Source organism: Ictidomys tridecemlineatus, chromosome 3 (assembly GCF_052094955.1).
Source record: "Ictidomys tridecemlineatus isolate mIctTri1 chromosome 3, mIctTri1.hap1, whole genome shotgun sequence".
Classification (NCBI taxonomy): domain Eukaryota; kingdom Metazoa; phylum Chordata; class Mammalia; order Rodentia; family Sciuridae; genus Ictidomys; species Ictidomys tridecemlineatus.
The window spans coordinates 29,543,399-29,564,647 of NC_135479.1; the positions used below are offsets into that span (position 1 = coordinate 29,543,399).

The window sequence follows — 21,249 nt, forward strand, 5'->3', positions numbered from 1 at the left end:
AGTTAATGGTTCCTGTTGGTGCTGGCAGTGTGGTGGCCTCAAAGCGGATCCTGCCTCAGCTGTCAGTGAACATGGGTTTATTGTGCTGAATAGCCTCTGAATTGGCCTAGGGCAAGCTTCCCCTCCACTCTCAGTTTTTTCCACACTTAAGACCATCCATTTCTCAGCTTTTTCCATCTTTGTGTGCTAATTCTCCTGCAAGCAGCTTAGCTCTAACTTTGTCCCTTTTCCTTGTTTAATATACCCGACATTCCTAAGTCTTTAGGGCACTCTGACTGGTCCAGTTTTGAGTTTCAGTGAAATCTCTCTTTTACCCGTCTTGCTGGAGCAGTATTCCTGCTGCTCAAATCCCAGGTCACAGGGCTAGAGAAATGCTGCTTCACCCTAGTTCACTGTCTTGGATACTGATTTTTATTTTTATTATTTTTAATGTTTTTCTGTTTTTTCACAGTTTTCTCTAAGGTGGTTAATACTTTATAAAATGCAAAAAAGTGATTAAAGTATTTTATTATGAATTGAAAAGGAGTTGTCGTTGATCCCAAATACTTTTGTATTTAATAATTGTTAGATTTTGTAACATCCTCATATCTATTTTCTTTTAAGTACCTGCATTTTGCCAATTCAAACAGGTTTATTCGAAACCAGCAAAGGCTTTTGGAGCAACATACGAACCAGATGGAAGCCACCAATGTAAGTAATTAGAAATGTTATAAAATAAATAATTAAATGTTTTTCCAATTGTTCAGTAAGAAGCCAGACTTACATAAAACAGATCTTTAAAAAGAGGAGACATGCACTGACAATTTGAAGTAGTTTGATGGCTCTAGGTATTTGTCTTAAATACAAGTTCATGAGAAGAGTCCGTAGTTAAACAGAAATCCATGTGGATGGTGAGGTGTTACTCACCATGGCTACTCAGTGAATGGAGGCTTCTTCCTTCAGTGCATCCAAATGGGGTTCTTCTGTCTCCAGTAGAGATTCTGAGATGGAAAAGCCACAATAAATTACATGACATATTTTTCTAAATGGCATTTTTGCTTGCCTTATTTTCAGACTACCAGTGAGCCCTCCGCTCCATCTTGTGAGCTCCTGGATTTAAGTCCCAGCACCTTGATGTCAATGGCCACTCAAGGAGAACTCAGCAACGTGAATTCTCAGCTTTCAAACTTAAGTAAATAAGCAGTGGGGCCTTTTCAGATCAGCAGAAGAGCTTGATGTGAAACATTTCTCCTTGATTTCATGATTAAATGGCTCCTGAGAAGGACTGAAGTCAGTGTGAATATCAGAGCACTGTATCAGCAGATGCAGTTACTTCCTGGCAAATGATTGGGTCAAACCCAGTATAGGAAGGGAATATGTCTTGGGGAGGAGGTCTTGGAAATTCATCCCACTGGCTTAGAATCTCAAGGAATTCACCTGGCCTGCTTGGTAGAGGTGTCCAGCTCAGTAGCCAGTATTTAAATCTCTTCTGAATCCACACAGTATTATCGTTGGGTTTCTCTGCTGTACCACAGCACCAGGTAAGGTAATATTTGATGCAGACAGGAAATTCAGGAATTACAAGGCATAATTCATGTGATTGTGAAATGAGGAGGGAAAAACAGGTTAGAGACAGGAGTCCAAGTTCAAATCCCAATTCTGCCACCTCTTAGTCACTTGACCTTTGACACATTCTTCCTTTTTTAAAAAAAAGGTAAAAATGGTTGCCTTAAAGGGTTATGTGAGGGTAAATGAAATAACTTTTGCAAGATATATTTGTAAGCTTGGGGCTACCTGTCTTATCTAGCTTATTTGTTGTCCTCTGTGATCCTTATTCTCAAGTATTGGTAAATTATGAAAATAAGGATGGTAAAAAAATACTACAAAATCAGTTCATTTTCCCCTTACATTATCTTGTGTTTTTAATGCAAAGATATTTGGTACCCCAGAATTTGTGGTTTTCTTATAACTCACTTCATTTCTAAAATATTGGCTGTCTGCTCATATAGGCCAGGATGATGTGTGGAATCACTTGCGTTAGAGAATTTTGTTGGGTTTTGATCAGGAATTTTCCAGAAGGGAGAGTAATTATTCCTATTAGGGAGTCTCAACATTATAGGAAGTACTTAGAGGTGAGGATTGAGCTCCATATAAACCGTAAAATTTTTCTATGAAATGGGCAGAGTAAGTCATATAAAATCCTTTTCATTCTAGAACAGCATGAGATGGCAGAAAACTCAGTAAATGATATTTGTTCCCTTTCTACCCTCTTTTTGTGGCAGGAAATGTCTGTCCCTCTGTCATCTCCCTCTCACAAATGTTGCTTTTAAATCTCTTTTAAAGGAAATTCTGTGATTTTTGTGGTGTCAGAAATATCTAAATCTCTTTGAATTTTTTTTTTTTTAAACTGTGGAAAATCTGGCAAGTGATTGAAAAAGGGTTTCAAAAACCAAAGAAGTTCATTTCGTGTTTCTAGGTTTCAGCTCTCCAAGTCCTATTGTAAGAAACAACTTGAATCCCAGTCTTCATTCAAATGTGGATTTGCTAGCCTCGGAAAATACAGAAATGCCCCTGTAAGTATGTCAGTAACACCACAGAGCTAGTACTGTGACATTCTTGTCCTTATATTTAAGAAAACGTGGCATGATCAAAAGAAGTAGAGACTTAAGAATCAGACAGACTGCAGTTAGATTCTTAGCATTGCTTCCTATGAGACTTAGGGCCTAGAATAACATACTTAGCCACTGTGAATCTTCCTTTTTTCCTCAGAATACTTCTAGTGTCTTACAAAGATCTATGAGATGTTACATATAAAACTCCTAATGTGGAATTTAGTACATAATAAGCCTTCAATAAATTGTCTCTGTTTTTCTGTTTGTCTTTTTAGTGATAACAGGAGATGAGGGAAAATGGGCAATATGATAGAGCAGGAGGAAGAGAAATGAGTTTCAGGATTGTTAAGGGTAATGGCCACACTGGTCTCTTGACATGCCTGGCACATATCAAGCACTCCATGCTTTTTTTGGTTTTGTTACTTTCATGTAATCTTTGCGGAAGTTCTTGGGCCAGTGCTGTAATCATTTTATGTCTTTTGTTTAGGACCTGAGACATAGGGACTAGAACTTGCCAAAATTCACATAGTCAGTAAGGAGCAAGTCTGAATGATAGAGCAACAAAAAGAAATTTGGTTGGACCATAAACACATGAACTGATATTCAGATTTACTTAGGGAAACATAAGATAAAACTCCAAGACATTGTGTTTTTAACCTGCAGATTGGCAAAAATCCAAATATTTGTTAATAGGCTTTGTTGAAATGGAAAGACAGACACTATTACAAAATTATGCAGTCTTTATGAAGAGCAAGTGATGATATCTATTAAAATTAGTGCATTTAGCTTTGAACCTTCAGTCTTATTTCTAGGAATTGATGCTGCATTCATACAAAATTAGGTGTTTATAAAATTATTCTTTACAACGTTTTTGGCAATAGTGAATAAATGGAATTCAACTCAGGTATCTATTAGTTGGAAGCGTGTTAAATAAACATCTATTTAATGTATTATTAAACAGCTAGGGGGAGAAAGTAGGCTTTCTGTGTGAGACCAGTAACCAGTATATGTACTGTGAAGTGGAAAAAAAGATGCAAAATAATGTCTGTACGCTGTATTGCAGTTAATGTAGGAAACTGGGGGAAAATATACATGTATATGCCTGTATTTTCATAGGTAATACAAGAAGGAGACAGAAGAAACTAAAAAGAGTGGTGATTTAATTTAAGGGAAAGGCAAGATAAAGTAAATAGAATGAAAAATGAACAGAAGTTGAATTTGCCTTATGATCAAGCTGATGTTCTCTTTTTTCCCCTTTAAATGTATATAGTTTAGGTCATAGGCAATGCGTTTCCATGAGTCACATCAAAACAACCTACACTTAAAGACAATTCTTTTTGTTCATCTATTTATTTATTTATTTTAAATTATAATTGTTATAAATGACAATAGAATGCATTTCAGTTCATATTACACATATAGAGCACAATTTTTCATATCTCTGGTTGTATACAAAGTATATTCACACTATTCCTGTCTTCATACATGTACTTAGGGTAATGATGTCCATCTCATTCCACCATCTTTTCTGCCCCTGTGTCCCCTCCCTTCCCCTCACAATTCTTGACCTCATCCCCAGTTCATCCTTCCTCCCTGGTACCACACTCTGTTCCCATCTGGGTAATCACTTTGTTAGGTTTTTATTTATTATTCCAAAGTGTCTTTAGGTAAATATAAATATGTATTTTTTTCCTTTTTAAAATGAAATGTATCTTATTATTATACTTTTCTGAACTTTACTTTTTTCATTAACTTACCAATATATTTTGACAGTTTTTCTATCAATGAATTTAGGTTGTTTTTTTTTTAAAGTTGCCCATTGTCTTGTTAAACATTATTTGTATCCTCAGTCACTGAATTATCTTTCTATATTTAAAAAGCGGAGGGCCATGAGGACAAGAATGAAAAAATAAACTTGGAATAAAAAAGAGCAAAGAACAGAAGTGTATAGCGCTATTATATATATGATTATATAAAGAAGAAGAGGTGAAAGGAAAGGTTCATGTATTGGGAAATCATGTGTATCCGTGGCCATCTCATGCACCACTTTATTGGTTAGTGCCTCAGGTTGGCAACATGAGGTCCTAACTGCATGCAGTGCAAGTAAATGTTGAAATGTTCTAGGCAGATTTCTAGTGAAATTGTTTAATAATGTGGTCTAGAGTAGCTGATTGTTTTCCTGTTATCTTTTTGATCTTGGTGGGTAATAGTAGAATGAGTAATACAGACAAAGTTGTATTTCAGCATGTATCTCCATAAAACTCATTAAAAACCAAATGCTAGCAAATAGCTATTTTAGTCTGTGACCCAGTAGATCTTTAGTATGTATAAAAAAATCACCTGGTGACTGTTAAAAAGTGAAATTGGTAGCCACCAGAAATTCTGATTCAGTAGTGAGAATTTTTAGTTTTAACAAGCATCCTAGGAGAATGAATTACAAAGCAGTGTTTTTTTTAGTCATATATTGAGAGACCCTATTATGGGTCTCTACCCCAAGATCCAGATATAATAATTTTTAAGAGTTTTTGAAATTCACTAGAATGAAAGATAATCTGTGGCAACTGTTACTTTTTGTTTTCTAGACAATCCTTTGTACCTATATTTTTCAAACTTTCCAAAAATCTTCTAGATGAATCAAATTATAATTAGACCAAACTTATAATTAGACCAGTGTCAGAAATTGAAACATTAAAGTTGATTAGGACATTAAAGTTGATCTGGACTAAACCATATGCCTCAGACCAAATACAACAAGAAGAATGAGCTATTAAAATGTCTTATGGTCTTGTGATTTATCAACCACTCTGTAGGTTAACTGGTTCAGCATCACAGAATAATTATGTGATGCAGTTATTTATAACCAAAAGGATCCTTGAAACACAATGACAATGGGGTAGTCATTAAGTCATATTTATAGCCCACTTACTATCAGGCAACAGGCTGAAAACTGTAAGAAATGCTTTCTTATGACTTATTAATGCTCCCAATAAGCTGTGAGAAGTACCACCATCATTCTCACCTTACCAATGAGGAAACCAAGGCCAAAAGAAAGTTTTAACTTTGTATTGGTTGCCCAGTTAGTACTGAAACAGGATTCAAATTCAAACAGTACCTACTCTATATTTTCTCTTGAATTTTTTTTTTGCTTTAAGAAATTTACTTTTTTTTTTAAGTTTGGTGAATTTGAACATATGATTAGACTCACATAACCACCATAGTCAGGATACGAGTGGTCCAACACCCCCCTGCCCCCCCACACACAAAAAACACTCTTTTGCTATTTTATTCTTTTATAATCACATCTTCCTGGCCCTAACCCTAAACTCCTAGCAACCACCAGTCTATTCTCTATCACTACATTTTATCTTTAAAAATGACATCTAAATAGAATCATACTTATCTTTCTTGAAGAGACTGTAAATTTGGCATTTGCTTCATGTCACTTGAAGCTCTGTCATTAAGTACATTTACACTAAGGAATAGAATGTCTTCATGGCAGATTGGCCCTGCATCATTATGTAATGCCCCCCTCTGTTCCCCATAATTTTCCTTGCCATATTTATTTTAGTACTAATACTCCTGCTTTCTTTGGATTAGTATTTGTATGGTATCTTTTCCCATTTTTTTACTTAACCTATATCAAAATATTTGTAGATTATGGTTAGGTAGCACATAGTTGGGTCATGCATTTTTATGTATTCTCACAATTTTTGTTTTTAATTGATGTATTTAGACCATTTACATTTAATGTAATTCTCTGTTGAATTCATTATATAATTTGTTTTCTGACTCTTCTCTTTTTTCCCTATTTCTTCTTTTGGATTATGAGAATGTTTGTTGTATTCCATTTTAATTTTTCGTGATTTTTGGCTATATCTTTGGTGTGTATGTGTGAGAGACAGAATGGGGTACTTAGGTGATAACAATATATTTATAGTTTGTCAGTCTACTTAACTAGTGTAGAAAACTTATCACTATTTAAGTCCTCCTTTATATAATCATATGTGTAATAACTCTAAACATTGGGGGAAAATATCAAAGGACCATGTTATATCTTTTGCTTACAACCTTCAAATATATTTTGAAGAACTCAAGAAAATAGTCTATTATTATCCAATAGTTACCATTTCTGTTGCTCATCTTCTCTCTGGTGTAACATACCCTCTCTCTGAAATTCTCTTGGCAATTCTTTTTATAGAAAGTATATCCCCAGCAAAGTTTTACTTTAATGGAGAGTGCTTTTATTTCATCTTTGTTCCTGAAGGGTAGTCTTACTGATTGTGGATTCTGGCTTCACAGTTTTTTTTTTTCTTTCAGCAGTTGTAAAAGGTTGTCACTCTCTCTTTTGGCCTACATGGTTTCTAGTAAGAAACCTACATTGATTTGAATAGTCATTTCTCTATACATAATGTGTTCTGTTCTCTGCATACTTTAAATATTTTTTCTTTTTAAATTTTGAGTGCTTTGTGATGTCTATACTTGATTTCTTTTTGTTTGGGGGGATTGGGAGAATGTATTAATAGTTTCCTATGGCTGCCATAACAAAGTACCACAAAATGGGTGGTTTAAAACCATAAGTATTCATTCTCTCATAGTTTTGGAAACAGGAAGTCTGAAATTCAGTCCCTTATGGACTTTTAGGGTAGAATCTGTTCTCTGCCTCTTCCAAATTCTCGTGGCTTGGCATTCCTTGGCTTGACTGGTTTATTACCATGTCACTCATTTCTGTTTCCACCCTAATCTGGCCTTCTCTGTATGTCTCAAATCTCCCTCTGCTTTTCTCTTTTAAGATCATTTGTCACTGGATTTAGAATCCAGCCAGCTATGATAATCCACATCTTAAGATCCTTAATTTAATTATGTTTGTAGGGACCCTTTTTTCTAATGGGATAACATTCTCAGATTCTGGGGATTGTGATTTAAACATGTCTTTTGGGGGACTTCCATTTAATATACTACACAGAACTTCTTGAATTTGTGGGTTTTGTCTTTCACCAAACTTGTGAAATTTTCAGCCTATACTTCTTCAGATAGTTTTTTTCCTTTCAACACTACATAGTTTCTGCTTTCCTGTTAGGACTCTGAGGACATAATTGTTGCAGCTGTATCATCATCTCATAGGTGTTTGGGGGTTCAGTTTAATTACTCTTTTCACTTTTTTTCCCTCTATAATCAGATTAGATAATTTCTGTGATCTCTGTTCAAGTTTACTGTTACCTCTTTCATCTCTTTTTTGTACTAGGGATGGAATTGAATCTAGGGGGCACTTAACCACTGAGCCACATCCCTAGTCCTCTCTCCCCCTTTTGTTTTTTTGAGACTCCATAGGTTGCTGAGGCTGGCTTTGAACTTGTGATTCTCCTGCTTCAGACTCATTTATTGAATTTTTCAACTTTAAAATCTTCTTTTGGCGCGCGCACACGCGCGCGCTCGCGCTTTCTCTCTCTCTCATATATCTTTTTTTTCTTTTTTTGGCTGAGACTTTTCTGTTTTTCTCAAGTGTGTTCCCAATTGCATCTTAGAGCATTTACATAATAACTAGTTTAAAATCTCTTGGAGATGATTGCAATATCTAGGTCCTCTTGATATCCACTCCTGTTGATTTTCTTCTTAATGCAAGTTGAATTTTTCCTGATTTTTCATTACCTAGTAATTTGGGTTATGTCTTGGCTTTTTTTTTTTTTTTTTTTTTTTTTTTTTTTTTTTTTTTTTTTTTTTACGGTGCTGGGCATTGAACTCAGGACCTCACACATGCAAGGCAAGCACTCTCCTGAGCTATATCCCTACTCCTTATTTTATTTTGAAACAGATCTAAGTTTCTGAGTCTGGCCTTGAACTTGTTGTAATCCTCCTCCATCAGCCTTCTGAGTAGCTAAGGTTATAGGTATGTGCCACTGAGCTAGATGTTCTTGGGTATTACTAACAATTTATTATGAAATGTGTTGTCTTAATTAAATCTTGTCCAGAATTTTGATATTTTAATTTTAAAAGGCAAACAACTTGGTTAGATTTAAAGCACAATTTTAGCCTGCCCATTGGCTGTGGTTCCAGTGTCAGCCAAGTTTTCTAAATCTTTGTTGTGCTATTCAGATCTGTCTTGCCTATGTACCAATCTAAGGTCTAGATAGCAGGTTGTGTGCTCAGTTCTCAACTTTCTGGACATCCTGATTGATACCAGATCCATGGGTGTGATCAGTAGGTCACGTTTCATAAGCAACTTTGAGATTGTTTTCCTGAATTCTTCTATCCCTCTGATTTCTCTGGTGTTTCCTGGTTTCCTGGGGCTCCCCTCTCAACTTTCCAGTCACAAAGCTGCTGTCATTATTATACCATGCATTTCTTCAATTATGTGTATGTCCGAGACTACATGGCAAGGCCAAATGGAAGAAAGAAAATGGGTTCTTCCCTGTCCTCTTGGGGTCACAGGGGAAAATGTCTTTCATTCAGAATTTTATCTCTGTGTTGCCTCTACGTCACTGCAGCCACCTTGGGGTTACCTGTGGCTTTGGATGTGAACAGAGATAAAAAAATAAGAAAGGGGTTAGGAATTTCTGGTCTCTATGAGTGTTAGAATTTCTTTTGCCTGCTCTTGATAAAATGAGTTTTCTCGTGGTGCTCTGTCCTCTATGATGCTCACATTTGGGGCTACATTGCATTCAGGTGAGTGAACACAAAAAATGATAAATTCACCACAGTTCAGCAATACTTGAATTTTGGTCTTCTTTCCCAATCAGTCTACTGCTGTTGACTTTTCAGAGTCCTCAAATAGCTGCTGCATGCATTCTGTTGTTTTCATGGTTGCATTCAGGGGGACAATGGGAAGAAAATGTGTTTGTTCCCCCTTAACCAGAATTGGAATCCTCACCTATATTCTTAACCTCTACTCCACCCACTTCTAATCCTTCACAAGGAGATGGGATGGTAGCTACTCCGACAGAAAGACCGAAGACTCCGTTCTTAGTTATGTGTGCTTCACACTCAAGTTTGGGGACCATACTGCAAAGGGACAATGTTCTGTGTCTTTGCTGTCCTTGATATTTAGGCATCATAATTTGGAAGGCACTGAAACCTGAAGGCAATTGTTATAGTAAAATACCACTTATGTGTTATCAGTAGGTGCATGATAGTTTTGTGTTTAGACCAGGAAAATCATCTTACTTTTTGCATTTGTGTTCTCACTGTAGGGTAATCATGCTGTGTTATCACACTATCCTAGGTTTGCCCAAAGGACACGCCAAAACCACGCCTCAAGTCACACATATGATAATGTAAGTAACAAGACCCTTTTGTGGCACCACACTAGTCAGCAGAGTATTGTGGCCAAAAAGAACTCTTGGTCATTAACTTCCCTATTCTGTTCAGCATTTCTTTACACTGTTAATGTTGTCAGGATTTTTAATCCCTTTTTAATTTTTCTAAGATAGGCAAGTTGTCATGCTCCTGTTAGAGAAATGGTTAAAGATGTAATTCCTGGCAGAGATGTAGCTCAGGGGACATGCTTGCCTAGCATGCAAAGACCTGGGTTTGAATCCCAGCACTGAAGAAAAAAAAATACTGTAATTCTCAGTCTTTATCTTGCCCGATTTATTAGTAGCATGTGACGATGTTGATCACTTCCTTCATTTTGCAATGTGGCTTTCAGACAATACTCACTTTTAATTCTTCTGTTGCATCACTTCCATTTCTTCTCTGTCTTTTGCTGGCACTTCTTCCTCTCTTGGCCTTTTCATATTGGAAACATCAGGCTTAGGCTAATGATTTTTCTGTTGACATTAATTCCTCCAAGGTCTTTTACTTGAAATAACCACTCAAGTTTTGACAACCTACAAGTTCATTTCTCCAGCCCAGTTTTCCCTAAATGTAGAATTCATGTATCTACTTTCCACTTAACAACACCTCTCTATTTCTTCTCAGTCCCTGCTCTTTTTACACACTTGCCATCTCAGTAAATGACTACTCCACTCCTAGTTGTAAAGGGAGAAAACCTTGAGGAAATAGTGCTTGACCTCTACCTTTTTACCTTTTATCTTCAAAAATATGTCCATTATCCAGCCACTTCTCACTACCTCCACTTCTATTCCTCAGTCAAAGCCTCCTTCAGGATGCTGCAGTGGCTACTTAAGGATTGACATTTGCCTCCCTGCACTTCCTCCCACCCTCACCCCACCTCACACCTCACAATCTAGACCTAAAACAAAAAACAGAGCAGTCTTTTTTTTTAAAAAAGTTAAGTCATATCACTATCTGTTCAAAGCTCACTTAGGATTTTTCTTCCTCTCTCCATTTTGCCCAGTAAGTCTGTGATGCTGATATGACCCTCCAGCTTACCTCTTGCCTCCTTCAGAGTCCGTGAGCTCATGTCCTTTTTGATAATCATTCCAGTCAGGGTTTTGCTTGAATGTCCCCAGGGTCGGAAATCCACTGATCATGGCCTGAATCCCACCATAGCCTCCTCTTCCCATTACCCTGTTTTTTACTATAGCATATGTCATCTGACATGGATTTACATTTGGTTATTATCTGCTGCATGAGGTTGGGGACTTGGCCTTTTTTCTTATTTTATTAATAGTGCATGGCAGCTAATAAGTATCCAGGACACATTTGTGGAATGAATGAGAAAATTACAAGAAGATACATTTCTAATTCAGAGTTCAATCTTTATCCTATCACTCCTGGTTTGATAGCATCACTGTGTGCCTTTCTGTAGCTGTGAAACTTTATTTTTCTTTCCTGTTCAAAGCTGAGATTTATATTCAGGGCGAAACAACAGAGAATCTAGACTGAGTCAGACAATTCAGCTTGTTTTATGAAGGCAATAATTTTTAAACATTTCATATTTTTTGTGGAAATGGAGTGCAATGAGATGAAAACAGACAGAAAAGTAATACATAAATCTTGTAAGTGGTAATTCCTTAGAAACTGAAGTAATAGTTAAATATTACTAGTATTTATCCAGCTGAGTATACATGGTTCTTGGAACACTGTCTCTAGGAAACTTAAGGCTTAATGAGTTAAAACAAACCAAACCAAACCAAAAAAAAGCCTAATGTGGAGTGTATGTTTGAACATGTTATGCTTTCTTCAGTTTCTAGAACACTCAAATCCAGTATTACTACAGCCAGTTAGCCTACAGACTGCCACAGTAACACCGTCAAACCAGACACCGCCCTCCTTGCCCAACAATCATCCAGGTACTTGAGACCTTGTAATTGCCATCATATAAGGAAACTTAAAGAGAATGTATGATATATCATAATTGAACATAGATAAAGGGGAGACATCAGAGTAGCTCATTGCATTGTTGAAGTAAATTCAGGGCTGTTACCATTATGCCTGACATTAGGAAATTATAAAAAGGCTTGTGTTAAATTGAATTTTTATGTAGAACACAAAGGCAAATAAACCTTTAGTTAAGGTTTGGAAATCTTTTATGGATTTTTTTTTGAACTGGGCAATTATTAAAACAATGGTCTGTTTTACTTTGGATTGTATTTATTAGAATCTTATATTTCAAGTCTAAGTTAAAACTGTTCAATATATTAATTATAAAAGAATATATGAGTACAACTCAACAAGCATGTGTGTTTAAGGTCTCTTTTTTCACCTACAGCAATGACAAAGAATGATCACCAGCCACCCAATTACTATGAGGTAATGGAGTTTGATCCCTTAGCTCCTGCTGTCACTACAGAGTAAGTCATTTACAAAATGATTGATTTATTTTGTCTTGGTTTCGTTTCATAGCAGAGCTAACAACTTTGTTACACGTTTAACTTTGTTTAGGTCTTGACTGAAATTGATGGCCTTATTAAAAATGATTTATGAGGTTTTATGGTGGCTGTTGCTTGTAGAGATCTTTATCACTCTCAGCCTTTTTACATAAAAATAAAAATGCTGGGCTGAACATTAATACACAACCAGAACCAACATGTGCATTCTTCCTAGATATCTTGGCAGAAAGGCAGGTTCCCTCTCACTGAGAGGGCACTCTTCACTGATGACATGATACAATAACAATGGGATATTTTAATTGTTCTTTAAGAACTAATCCAAAAGAAAACTAGTATATATGTAAGAACTTTTTAGTAGTCCCTATACATGACAACAATGTACTTAAAATGTTTTGATAAGATATTTGTGTTAGCTTTCTGTTGCTGTGACAAAATACCTGATACAAACAACTTAAAGGGAGAGAAGGTACATTTTGGCTCATAGTTTTAGTCTGTGATCACTTGGCCTGATGGCTTTGGGGTCTATACTGAGAGAGTCCATCATGGCAGAATTGCATGGCAGACAATAGTTGCTTACCCTCCCGGCAGCCAGGAAGCAGAGAGCATACTTTTATAAGAAAGCCTCTGACACCCAAACCCTATAGGGTATGAATCCATCAATGGACTAATCCACTGATGAGATCACTGCCCTGTCACCTCTCAAAAGCTATACCTCTGAACACTCCTCCATTGAGGACTAAGTCTTGAATACATGAGCTTTTGAGGGCTATTTTAGATTCGAAACATAACATTATCAGTGTAAAACTTGCTTTTTAACTTGAAATTCTTAAAGCACCAACCATTATTTTATGATTTCCTCCTGGTCAAGTGTATATATTTGTAGGATGGTAGATTTATTAGAGCATAGTACCAGAGTGGAAAATAATTTTGTAGGAAAGATTAATGAGTGCAAAATTATGATGTACATCGAGAGGACAAGTAGGTTGAGAACTGAAAACTAGATAATGGATTTAAGTAAATCATTGGTGATTTCAATGGAAATCATTGATTTTAATTAAAACCATTTTGGTGAGTTGATGGGGACAGAAGCCAGATTTCAGTACATTAAAAAAGCAAGATGAAGTAGAGACAGGAAGTACAAGAACCTAGGGAGAGATGGTAGGAAGTGGTTTGGCAATTAGAAGATTACTGAGGTGGTTACTACAAGTGGACAGAAGATGATAGACTGTACGATGTCCTGTAAAATGGGAGACACCAGAGCATTTGTGAATACCAAGGGCTAGGATCTAGTATAGAGGGTGAGGTTGAAGATTCAGGAAGGGAAGATAACTGAATGAAGTGTTTAAGAAGCCAGATAGGATCATGGAAATAGAGAATGGTGCAGATGACAACAGACTTAGGATTTAGTGATGGTAAGATGAGAAAGTTTTTTGATATTAAGACATATAATTTATTAAAAAGTACAGTTTCTGGGCTGGGGTTGTGGCTCAGTGGTAGAGTGCTTACCTACTATGCATGAGGCACTGGGTTTGATCCTCAGCACCACATAAAAATAAAGGTATTGTGGCAACCTAAAACTAAAAAATATACTTTACAGTTTCTTCCTGAGAGATCTGAAGATCAGAGATCTAACAAGAGTGAAGGCCGAAATAATTTCTTAGAAAATGAAAGACAAAACTTTACAGAAACACAGTAAATCACAGGACCATGCTGAGGCTTCATGAAGTGACTGATTTCATAGTGCTTCAATTTTAGACTTTCTGCAGCCATGTTTTATTCTCTATGAGTGTCATGTTTTAGGGTATTGATATTTCTAGTGAAAGACACGTAAAACATAAAGAAGTGAGGGATAGAAAAACTATTATATTAAAGGTTCAGAGATGAGAATTACAAACTAAAGGATGCTTAGGAATCTGGATTATAAACATAGAAATTAAATGAGCTAGATATTAATATTTCTATTTTTTTTACCCACAACCCAGGAGTGATCTACCACTGAGCATATCTCAGCTCTTTATTTTTCGAGACAGGGTCTTGCAATCCACCTGATTCTGCTTCCAAGTTGTTGGGATTGCAGGCATATGCCACCACACATGGTTACAACATTTTTTTTTTTTTAAGGGTTTAAATTAGAAACTGAATGATTTTCTAAAAAAGAAGAAGAAGAATAATGAACCCAAATTTGAGCCATGTTTTTTTCTTTAAATCACAAGTAAAAATGATTTGGTCTTGAAAAGGCATGTACCCTTGAATTTAAGAAAGTTAGACTTCAAGCTTCAGGACAGATATCTTTGTTTTTATTCATTGATGCCTGACCTTCTCAAACAGCCCCAGATATTTAATTATGGTGCTGAAGTTAAAAAAGCAACATAATACTTTGAATTGATATATAACACTTTAACTGTGATAACTTTTTTTGTTTCAGAGCTATTTATGAAGAAATAGATGTTTATCCCCACAAAGGAGCTCGAAGTCATAGTGACTGTTGAGGTAAAAACTTCAATTACATTCCATATTCCATCTAATTTCAGTGTATCATCACCTTTTGCATTCAGTAGTTATATTTTGTAATGGCAGAGTTTTATGCTTATGGTTAATGAAATAACAGGAATTCCTCTGGATCATTCAAACTGTAAAGAACTGTTTTTCACTAAGGAAATACAATCTTTGTGATCTTGTCAGCAAAAAGCATTGAGACTTGGGATTGCAGAAGTTGAGTTTATGGAATTGAAATGTTAATGCTAAAAAAAAAAATTTGATCAATAGAAATTCCCTATCACTAAAATCAGGTATTTGGCTTTAATGTGCAGTTAATACCTGTTAACTGGTACCAAGAAAACCCATTCATTGTTAGTCCTCCAAATAGGTCTGGTTTTTCTCTATTTGTTGCATTAGTCATCCCACTTACTTCCTGATAAATGTCTGATTATCAGGTGCCTATTATGTATTCCTGCCACACCATCCCCTACAGAAGTAGTACGTTACCACCATTCCTCTATTTGACTGGCTCTTCTATCTCCCAGTAGAGAAAAGACAAGAGTTATCAAGAAGTAAACAAGAGTTATCAAGGAGGGCAGGATGGAGAATGACCAATTTTCTTCTGTTTTAGGTTAAAGTGGATGATCAATCAGCTCACTAGCAGCACAGAAAGGCTAGCTCTCTTAGAGGGTAGATCCTATCCAGCTTTGAGACCTGGAAGACAAGACCTACCAACATGTGAAAGCCACAGTGGACCATTTCTTCTCTGCTATAATGAAGTATAAGCAGAAGAATAATAATTTCAGAGTAATATTCATGATTAATGACAACCAATCAAAATTTCAGTAGAATGTGGTTGTAGCAAATTTCACTTAAAACTTTGGAAGAACAATTACTTAGTCCTTAGGCCAACCAGTTTAATAGCAGTACCTTCTGTTGCCTACATCTTCCTATATATAGAAAACAATCACACAGCTGTGATAAAAGTAGATAAAGATTGTTACTTTATTATTATTACTACAAAATAATTCTAAATAGATGGGAGAAACTAAATGTATTATTCAGGAAGAACATTTTGTGCCTTCACTTAACTAAAATTGAATGTAAGATAATTTGCACTTCTTTAAAAATAATTCTTTGATTCTTTATAATGCTAAATTATCTTCTATTGCCCCCTACCCTTTTTATTATAATTAACATTTCTATTTGGAACAAAGACTACTGGAAAACATTCAGAATAAATTGTGTATTCATTTACACAAATTACAATGACAAATAACTTAAAATAATTTATTATTATTTTTTTATACAGTTTTGATCCCAGAACTTCTATGTCAGTAATCTTCATAATCCCATCCTTCCCTTTTAACATTCAGGGGCTTGGAACTAAGAAAGTAAATGCAAGCAGTCTAATTAGATATATTACATTATTATTACATTATATTACATTTTATTTCAATTTCATAGTGTCACAATTTCAAAGTAATTCAATATTCAAATGTAAAATAGACCTAGACCTTAAAGGGAAACTAAAGTAAAATTTGAAATAAGAATATAATCTTTGAGCCATCTTAGGGCTTAGTGACTTTTCTTTCACCTTTGAATTTTTTAAAATAATGGCCATTCACACTGAAGGAAAATAGCTGTTTTGGAGATAAATAAACATGGTCCAAAGTTCTGTTCTATAGCCTGAAACAGATAACTGTGGGCGCGCGCGTGTGTGTATGAAGGGCCAATAATTTGAAAAGCAACTGTAGAATTAAGCTGAACAATGATCAAGTTCATGCCTGCACATGTAAGAAACAAAGCAGTTTCTCTTCATAGTATCACATTCTTAAATATGGTAGTAAACAGTCATACAGTCTATATAAACGTGGGTTTCTTATGGTAAAAAGCTGAAACTGTTCTTTTACTTTTAAGTGGCATAAATTAGTTAGCAAGAAAAAAAATGTTCAAAATAGAAGGCTTCACTTCATCTTATTACAGAATATTTCTCTTTTGAGAAGGCAGGATACATGATTTCTCAAAAATCATAAATCTGAAGTAGGACTTGGTTGCTACTTCAATTATAGCCTGGAACAGGCAACTTGTGCCCTTCCTTTGCTTCAAAAAAGGTATAAGAAAGAGTGATAAGATCAACATTCACCATTCTTGGATCTTCAGCAAATTCAGGATCAATGTAAAAAAATACTGGCATATCTACTTCCTCTTGGGGGTTAAGCCTTTGTTCTTCAAAACAGAAGCACTAGAAATTATAGAAAGGTATTTGTTTAATAACATTTCTATTATCTGTAACAAAGGAATAGTCACTTCTTGACTTTTAAATTCTATGATGACTAATAGCATGTTTCAAGCTCAGATTGAAATTCTAATCTTAAAAGCAAAATATTAATTTGGTTTGACGATCAGTCTTTATATAGCAGTTTAAACAGTGAAGATAAAAGTAGCTTGAAGTCTATAAGAAACAGTTTTCAGAAATTATAAGTATCTACTAAAACATTATAGTAAGTTTCATACTAAACAGTTTCATGTACCTTTACTATATTCCTTTTTTGTACTGTTTACCTGTATTTTATTGAAATACTGTCCAGCTTCAAATGGTACAACATTGTATGTAGAAATTCCAATTATTGGTTTGTCAGTAGGATTCTTAGCTTTATAAAATGCCAGTGCAGTCTCTCCTGGTACTACCTGTTTTAAAGAACACATGTTATCAGTACTTTAAATCTCACATACCTCCTTTTTTTCCCTACTAAATTACAATCCTTATTTTTGCTGTTCTTCAGACCACCACACCTGAGGTTCAGCAAAATAAATTGTGGATCTTACCCACAAACCTGAGTCTCAAATTTTATTTGCATGTTAATGAAGAATCAGTGTATTGTTAGGTATAATTAGTTACGTATTACCCTCATATATCTGAGATTTTCAAACAAGTCTATAAATTATTCAAAAATATGTCCAAGGACAAGCCAAGTATATCATAGCCCAAGCCTCACTTCTTTTTAACACTTAAACATGAATGTCATGATTATTTTTTTAAATGATACTAATATTAAACTTACCTTGAATTAAATTATAATCAAAGTAAATTCAAATGAATAAAATCAAAAAATGCTAATGTATTGAAAATAGGGAAGCTTAAAATAAAAAATTTCCAAAAGATAGTCTGTCTACTTGTACCAGTATACCATCTTGTACCTTGTTTTCTACCACACAAATGAACCAATGCAAAATTGTAACCTATGAAACCCTTAGTCATTGAAGATACTCAGTCAGGTTAACTAAACTGGACAAGCACTAATATTGAGAAGCGTTTTCCAATGAGGGTTGAAATTAAGTCTTTCTTGTTAATCCTCAATTGAGAGAATTTCAGTTAAAATCCTTGCAAGGTTGCAATTAGTTAACATTTAAGAAAACTTTACAGTATATGCTCTATTACATTGAGCACTATTAAAAAGTTATTTCAGCTGGGCATAGTGGTGCATGCCTATAATCCCAGTGACTCAGGAAGCTGAGGCCAGCCTAGGCAACTCAGTGAGACTCTGGATCAAAATAAAAAATTAAAAAGAAATGGGGATGTAGCTTAGTGGTTCAGGTTCTCTGGGTTCAAACCCAATACAAAGGAAAAAAAAAAGCAATTATTTCAAAATACTAACAAATTCCATGAATAATTCCATTTCATGAAATATATTCCATGAATTATTCATGGAATCTGTTAGTATTTTTAAATTGAGTTTTGATAAGTTAGACAACTTAAGATGAAACGATTTTTACATTGAAAAAAGAAATCTAATGATTGCTTTAGTTACTTACATATATTTCTGTTTGCTGAGGTCTAAAGTTCCACTGGAGACTTGCATGCACATCTGCATTAAAGGTAACCTTAATGATTCGATCCTTGACAGGCACCATGTTTTCAATTTGGTCTGATGAATGACCTGCTACTGCTGATCCTCCAAGTCCAGTAGTCTAGGAAAAAAAGATACTAAATATGTTAAATAATACAGATGTTGATCTATTTCTTGAACAAAGCAAAAATTTAAAAGCAATAATCCAGTTAGAGCCATGTTTAAATACTATCTCTGACCATTTCCTATAACTGCCAATGGTTTGCCCATTTTTAAGATGTCAAAAGCTTATGTTAAAGTGATCCATATGGTATGTTTCAACAAAGTCGTGATTATCTGAATGATCAAAAGTGAATCCTTTGGGAAAAGTAGTTTCTTTGAATTAAAAAAAAACTATTATCTATTATCACAGAAAATAGAGCACAGAATTTCCAGATTAGCCTTTTATTAAACATACTTCCCTTTATTATTAGTATCTTGTACTCACTAGAATAAAATTTACCCCAAACCTGGTCATTTCAATGAAAATACTTATTATTTCCACTTTTCCATGTTTCTTTCTGGTTCTTTTCCATATCAAAATTACAGTGTAGTTTTATTTCCATATACTGCTTTTCTACAGCATTTTAAGTATTTTCCCATGCCAGTTAAAGTTTTTGTATGGTTTACTTCTCATAATATACTTTTGTAGATGTCACTAGTTAACTAGAGGACATGATGTCTCTGGCCACTGAATCAGCTTATCACAGGGCACATATCTGACATTTCTTGTTTAACTTCATTGGCATTGATTATTTTCTTGTTTGACTTTATTACTTTCTCATATGCTTAAAAAAAAAAAAAAAAGTCCTTGCATCCCTGGTTGTCATTCTTCTGATGCTTGAGGTTGTCAGAATTTTGGTTTCCAGATAATTTACCTTTTACTGTACTGTACTGGAAACACAACAAAACAAAATTTGAGGTTAGGGGTAGATTCCCAGCAAGATATAATATTACTATCTTCTGCTACTTATAGTCATCTAGCTTCATTAAACTTCCATGTGACATTATCAAATTGCACTATAATCAAAAAAGAAGCATCAGAGGGCAAGTCATTATCCTTGCTTAACAGATAAGTATATTCTTCTGCCTAACAATAATATTTGAGTTTTGAGATGTAACTTCTTTTCCTAAGAGTTACTTTAATTTGTTCTCCCTCAATATAAGATTCCTTAATATACTTTTTGAATACAGATTCTTCAAAATTTCTAAGTTCAGTGTTTAATATACACACAATTAAAAAGCATTGAAAAGTTGTATTGAGCTCAGGTCTAGTTTTGCAACTTACTGAATAAATCTTATTTTCTTTGGATTACATTTTACATGCTTATAAAATGAGGACACTGTTAAGTGGTTTGTATAATCCCTTATTTCTGGTTATAAAATTTTTGTGATTCCAGAAGTAACAGAAGATGTTCATCACATATCACTTGTTTAACATCTAATCTGATTTTAGGATTACAATATTTTTCACCTTTCTGCCCTACCATTCCAAGTGAAGACAGACAGACACATACACAATATTCTCAACTGTTTGGAGCAGGGTTTCTTAACCAGCTGATATTTGGGGGTGGATAATTCTGGGGGAAAAGTGAGGGTGTCCTGTGCACTGTTGGATATTTGGCAGCATCTCTAGCCTCTACCCACTTGTATGCCAGCACCACTCAACCCGATATCACCCCAGGTTGTAACAAACAGGTCTTCAAACATTGCTAACAGTTCCCTGGGGGGACAAAATCACTCCCTTCCAGCCAGTGATGGTTTTTGAGGAGGATCTACACTTGATCTGGATTCCGTTCTTCTAAGGAACTAACCAGGTGATAGTTGGGGGTTCATATTCGGTCCTCCTGGGTGGCGAGGTAGAGATCAGAGAAATTCACTCTGCTGCGTGGAATAAACAACCACTATGGGGACTAGGATTCTATTGAGCTTTTCCACTAACTTTCTCGGTGACCTTGAACAAGTCACTGATAGAGCCAGTTTCCTCTTTGAGACCTTAGACAACCTTCCAACTATGAGCCTCTTCTAGAGGGGCGGCTTCCGAGGTTCTGCCCCGCACAAAATGCGGTTTGCCCTTCCGTGTGCAGCGTTCTCATCATCTGTGATTGTACCCCTGACCTTCCTGAACTCCACCAGTTTTTGTCTTGACCCTCCCGATCGCGCCGCCCCCTACCTGGCAATAGAGCCGATAAAGGGGCACGGCGGCGTAAGAGGCCCCCAGCATGCCCACGGCGGCCGCGGTCACGTAGGTGAGCACCGTCTTGTTCCGTCGCCTCCAGTCCTCCTCCTGCGCCCGCGTGAAAGGGTTTGTGCTCTTCGGTCGCCGCCGCCACTGCGCGGCTGGGTCCCGGGCGGGTCTCCGGCGTTCCCATGTCCACAGCCGTCTCAGCCCTCTCTCAGCCCCTCCTGTTCCGCTCCACTCCAGGCTAAGGAATGGCTCTACCCTCCCCGCAGCCCCAGTCGGGGATCCAGGATGGCTCCATCGCCAGCCACAAAAAGCAACCAGCCTCCATCCCGGACGCCAGATCGCTCCCATAACCCCCTAAAAGAACGCCCGCC

The 21,249-nt window shown here is 35.9% G+C and overlaps 2 protein-coding genes across 6 annotated transcripts in view; one reads left to right on the top strand and one right to left on the bottom strand.

Annotated features, from left to right (window-relative positions):
* Nucleotides 1-16,487, top strand: part of Tom1l1 (target of myb1 like 1 membrane trafficking protein) — a 42,930-nt gene extending 26,443 nt beyond the window's left edge. For 3 of the 4 annotated variants that reach the window (XM_078042269.1, XM_078042270.1, XM_078042271.1), the window contains 8 exons: nucleotides 630-690; nucleotides 1,054-1,171; nucleotides 2,456-2,552; nucleotides 9,808-9,859; nucleotides 11,677-11,782; nucleotides 12,202-12,283; nucleotides 14,748-14,812; nucleotides 15,432-16,487. In XM_078042269.1, coding sequence (XP_077898395.1) covers nucleotides 630-690; nucleotides 1,054-1,171; nucleotides 2,456-2,552; nucleotides 9,808-9,859; nucleotides 11,677-11,782; nucleotides 12,202-12,283; nucleotides 14,748-14,811 — 580 coding nt within the window. In that variant the 3' untranslated portion in view covers nucleotide 14,812; nucleotides 15,432-16,487. Of the gene's footprint in view, nucleotides 1-629; nucleotides 691-1,053; nucleotides 1,172-2,455; nucleotides 2,553-9,775; nucleotides 9,860-11,676; nucleotides 11,783-12,201; nucleotides 12,284-14,747; nucleotides 14,813-15,431 lie in introns of those variants that run through there. The other variant, XR_013436132.1, reaches the window with a different exon arrangement.
* Nucleotides 760-21,226, bottom strand: Cox11 (cytochrome c oxidase copper chaperone COX11). Of its 2 annotated transcripts, none has more exons than XM_078042273.1 (4): nucleotides 20,864-21,226; nucleotides 18,617-18,772; nucleotides 17,366-17,491; nucleotides 760-980 (listed from the first exon to the last, which is right to left on the bottom strand). In XM_078042273.1, the coding sequence occupies exons 1-4, from the start codon at nucleotides 21,224-21,226 to the stop codon at nucleotides 939-941; spliced, it is 687 nt and encodes a 228-aa protein (XP_077898399.1). In that variant the 3' UTR covers nucleotides 760-938. The 2 variants fall into 2 exon arrangements, with proteins under 2 accessions (XP_077898399.1, XP_077898398.1); XM_078042272.1 differs by lacking the exon at nucleotides 760-980 and adding an exon at nucleotides 16,077-17,045.
* Nucleotides 21,227-21,249: the final 23 nt, after the last annotated feature.